The 4,085-nt window shown below is 38.4% G+C and overlaps 1 protein-coding gene across 1 annotated transcript in view; it reads right to left on the minus strand.

Annotated features, from left to right (window-relative positions):
• Positions 1–3,013, minus strand: part of LOC104281499 (DNA helicase MCM8-like) — a 3,722-nt gene extending 709 nt beyond the window's left edge. The window contains exons 1-4 of the mRNA XM_009879510.1: positions 2,987–3,013; positions 2,680–2,829; positions 1,838–1,941; positions 212–410 (exon numbers count right to left, since the gene is read on the minus strand). Of these exons, the coding sequence (XP_009877812.1) occupies positions 212–410; positions 1,838–1,941; positions 2,680–2,829; positions 2,987–3,013 (480 nt within the window). The remainder of the gene's footprint in view (positions 1–211; positions 411–1,837; positions 1,942–2,679; positions 2,830–2,986) is intronic.
• Positions 3,014–4,085: the final 1,072 nt, after the last annotated feature.

The following is a 4,085-nucleotide window of genomic DNA, read 5'->3' on the forward strand; positions in this document are numbered from 1 at the left end:
CAGCAGGACACATTCTTTTTCAAAGAACAAGGGCATGCAGTAATATGAAATTGCCCGGTAAGTTCAATTTTTTCTAACATGTCAGTTGTTTAACCTAGCTTTAAGGACACTTTTTTATTATTATTTTTTGGTTTTAATACCAGTGATGCTGCTCTTTGTCAAATCACTACAGGTTAGGGAAAAAGGATGAAGTCAAGCGGTTTTAACTTACTTTAGTTGGAAGGGTGTACTTTCCATCAGGCAGAGGAACACTCTGAACGTCTCCACACGTGCCACACACAAAAGCCAGCTTCGTGCACAGGGGCTTGATGTTACTGACACGCACAACAGTCCCACGCAGAGCAATATACTTGCCATAGCAGTTGGCCCGAACGTTTTTCAGTTGAGTTAGTGGATCGTAGTTGTACACCCTGTAGAACAGTTATGCATTAATATTTTGAAAGCTTACCGTACTTAAATGCAGAACACAAATTGGAAAAAAACCACACAAATAAACCAAACAGAAAACCCACCAAACTCAAGCAAACAAAAAAGATCCCACACTCAACAACAAAAGAACATTTACATACCAATTATTATTAGGAAAATATTTATAATCATTGTGCACTGCTTCTAGAACAGTAATCCAGAGCAATTATTATTAGTAATCCAGAACAATGATTAGAAATATTGTCCTGTTCTAGAAGCAGTGCACAATTATTATTAGTAATCCAGAGCAATGATTAGAAATATTGTCCTGTTCTAGAAGCAGTGCAACATTTAATATTCCTCAAGTGTATATACCTCAACAGCTGTACAGTTTGCTTATACAGTGACACCTCCCTCCTGTAAACAACTGAGAAATTTCTTCATAATCATTTATAACTGTCTCTTTGAATTATTTCAGAGTAAGACCAGGGCTTAGACTTACAACACGAAAGGATCAAAGATTTACTATGCTTATGCTCCAAAAGGAAGGATGGGTTTGTGTGTTTCAAGGACACAAAATTTCAAGTGTTTTAATTTGTATAAAATAAAAATTAAAAAAGGAATTTGAACTCAAATAGGATTTATATTCCCAGTCTTCTTCAGATTCCTAAAGTCTGAGAGACCATTACTCCTGATAAAGAAAAAAAAAATTTGTGCTAATAACTTGTTTCATTAAGAACTCCAAGGAATTCACATCCTTAAAATTGTAACGGTAATCATAATTGTTGTAAGTACACACTTATTCTCAAATAGTGTAACCTCAGCTTCTTCATTTCAAATTAAAGTTTGATTAATTAGAATTAATATTGAGACTGTCTACCAGTAATCATTTAATAGATTTATGCTCATAGGAAGTGATCCTCATACAACACTGTCAAAACATCAATAAAAGAATAATTACTATGACCAGCTGTAGTTTATGTTCACACCCTCCAAGTTAGCCTTCCTACAAGGCCAAGCCTTTTGCTAACAAAAGGCTGGAGTATAATCACTTCCTAACTTCTCGAGTAAACAGCAGAAATTTAAACAGTTCTGGTTTTAATCAATATATGTTTCATAGAATAGTTGTTCTACTTATGAGTTACTTCTCTGCTTCTAAGCTTTTCTAGTCATAAGCTGTTTGTTCAGCTTAGAAGCCGGTTACATTTCACTTTGTTTTCACCACAAGCACAGTTTAGACTTTGTTGTTGCGAATTAAAAGAGAAAATTCAGACTGTTATTCTGGAAACAGCTTCACAGAGTCAAATCTTCAAATAAGATAAATACATCAGCCTTCAGCAACATGCATGGACACTGACAACTGTTAGACAAGTAGCCAGGAGATCTTCCTGGGGAAAAAAACCCAAACCAACAACCTGACATCCCTTACCTAGCATGAATAAGAGGCACATTTATTATCGGTTCTCCATCAAGCGGCAATCCTTCCTGCACCTGCAGCTCTGCAGCGTGCCTTTCAAGGTCCTTCGTTAGCACCTAGATAGAACAGAAAGGCAGACACAAATGCAGTGTGTCACATGGATTCAGTTTGCTATTAAATTTGATTACCATCCCTCACAATCAGATCCCCCCCTAAAGAGCTCTCTGCTGCCTAGTGACCCCTCATTAAAAAGTGTTTTTTCTGCTTTTGAGAAGTTTTAAGCTTCATCTTACATGGAATTTAAAATCAACGTATTTGTTGTGTTTGTTTTCTTAATTTAAAAGATGTATCCAATAGTCTTCAGTGCTGCAGTTGATGTGTGTTCTGTTTGACTAAACCTCAAACATGTGAGAACACGCCTGCCAGCGAGCAGTGAAGCGCTGCTTTAAGAGCCGTTGAACAGAGCGAGGAATATTTGAACCCGCCAACCAGTCACCCAGCAGCCACGGTTCTGCTGCGTGAGGTGGGACAACTCACAGCTACCCAAACAAAAAGCAGTTAGAACTCCCAGTAGCAAGTAATACGAGTGTTAGAACCACATTTGTTTTTAGTCGACTGCTTTGACAATGAATAAGCAAAATGCACCGAGAAAAAAGCATTTTCAAAATGTGATTTTTTGGGGGGCCATACAGAAATGGCAGAGAGACTGAAGAGTTTGAGGTTTAAATGAATAGTAATTTCCTGTACGACAGAAAAACAGAGATTGTGGTTTTATGACATAATTGCCTCCAAGTCACACTGATTCTTTTTCCTTGAGAGGGTTATGCTTCTATGCATTAGAACATAATATTTACCTGATGAATTGCCAGACCAATACAGTGCAGTATTTTCTGAGGCATTTCCCTTAATTCAGTAGATATATTTGGTATTGACTTAGTCAATTCTCTGTCTTGTATTAGTTCCTTATAATCCACAAGTATACTTCCCTTTCTTTCAATTTCATCCTGTGAAACATTTTAAATTAAAAAATACACTCAGAGTTGTAACCACAACACATCTAAGTCGTATCACAAACATTTCATACCATGGAGAAAATAGACAAAATTTGTAATGTTATTATTTCAGGATCAGGTTGTGGGGTGGGACATGTTTTGGTATTACCTTATCATAAAGCTCGATGCGTTGCATGAAAAACTTTTCAAAGGCTTGAGTCTTCTGGACAAAAGGAGACTTGTCAGCATAAGCTAATTAGAACCATTGCAGTGTTAGTAACTGACATAACTGATTACTTCCATGTCACAAAAATATACAAACATGCAATTTCTCTTCCATTATTTTTCTGCATTCCAAAACCGAAAATCATAGCTCTCTACAGTATCACAATAACATTTTATTATAAGACCTGTTACAAAACAGAACAATATCTAAGGTGATGCAGGACAAGCACACAGAATCCAGAAAAGTACAGTAGAGGTGGGTATATTCCAGTCTTTGATAGACTGCAGGTTTTATATGGATAATTGAACCACATTTAAGAAGGATCATATTTTACACTATTCAAGATTCCTTTCCAAGATTTGGAGTCCACAGAGATTACAGTGTGCCATAAGATTGAAATCTCTGTTGTATTCATGTTTTATAAAAACATACACAAATTTCAGTTGCTTTCTGTTGAACTCGTCCCTTTTACTTATAACCAAGTCTCAAAAAAAAAAAAACAAACAGAATAAAATACTTGCTGTGACTAATTTTGGTCTAAAAATACCTTCGGTGAAATAAAGCTTCCAGCCTTTATAGGGAATAAACTGGTCCAGCGTTGATTGAACTAGTCGAGGTCTTACTGAATAAAAGATGAAAATGCAGATTAAAACAACGTGGACACCACAACTCTGCAAGTTTTATTCTTTGACCTCCGGAAGGCAAACAGTGCAAAAGGAGGTCAAAAGAAAAGGGTTACCGCTTCAGAGAACGGCACAGGAGCTGGCTCACCGGGTTCAGGTACTCTTCTCCACTCTCCCTTCTGTCCTCTGCCTCGCCACCGCGGAAAGCCCCTTCCCCGGGCCCATCCCCTGCCTCTGAGCTCCTTACTCATCTCGCTCCGCAGGCCTCGCCTGGGGGACGCGACAACAAACTGAGCTAGAGGAACAGAAACGCTACCAGAAGGCACTTCATTAGGGCTACCTGCCTGCGGGACTAAGAGCCAAGGCCCCGCGGCAGACCCAGCCTCCCTCTCCCCAAGGGGGAGCCCCTCAGGAAAGGG

Source organism: Apaloderma vittatum, unplaced genomic scaffold (assembly GCF_000703405.1).
Source record: "Apaloderma vittatum isolate BGI_N311 unplaced genomic scaffold, ASM70340v1 scaffold44510, whole genome shotgun sequence".
Lineage (NCBI taxonomy): Eukaryota > Metazoa > Chordata > Aves > Trogoniformes > Trogonidae > Apaloderma > Apaloderma vittatum.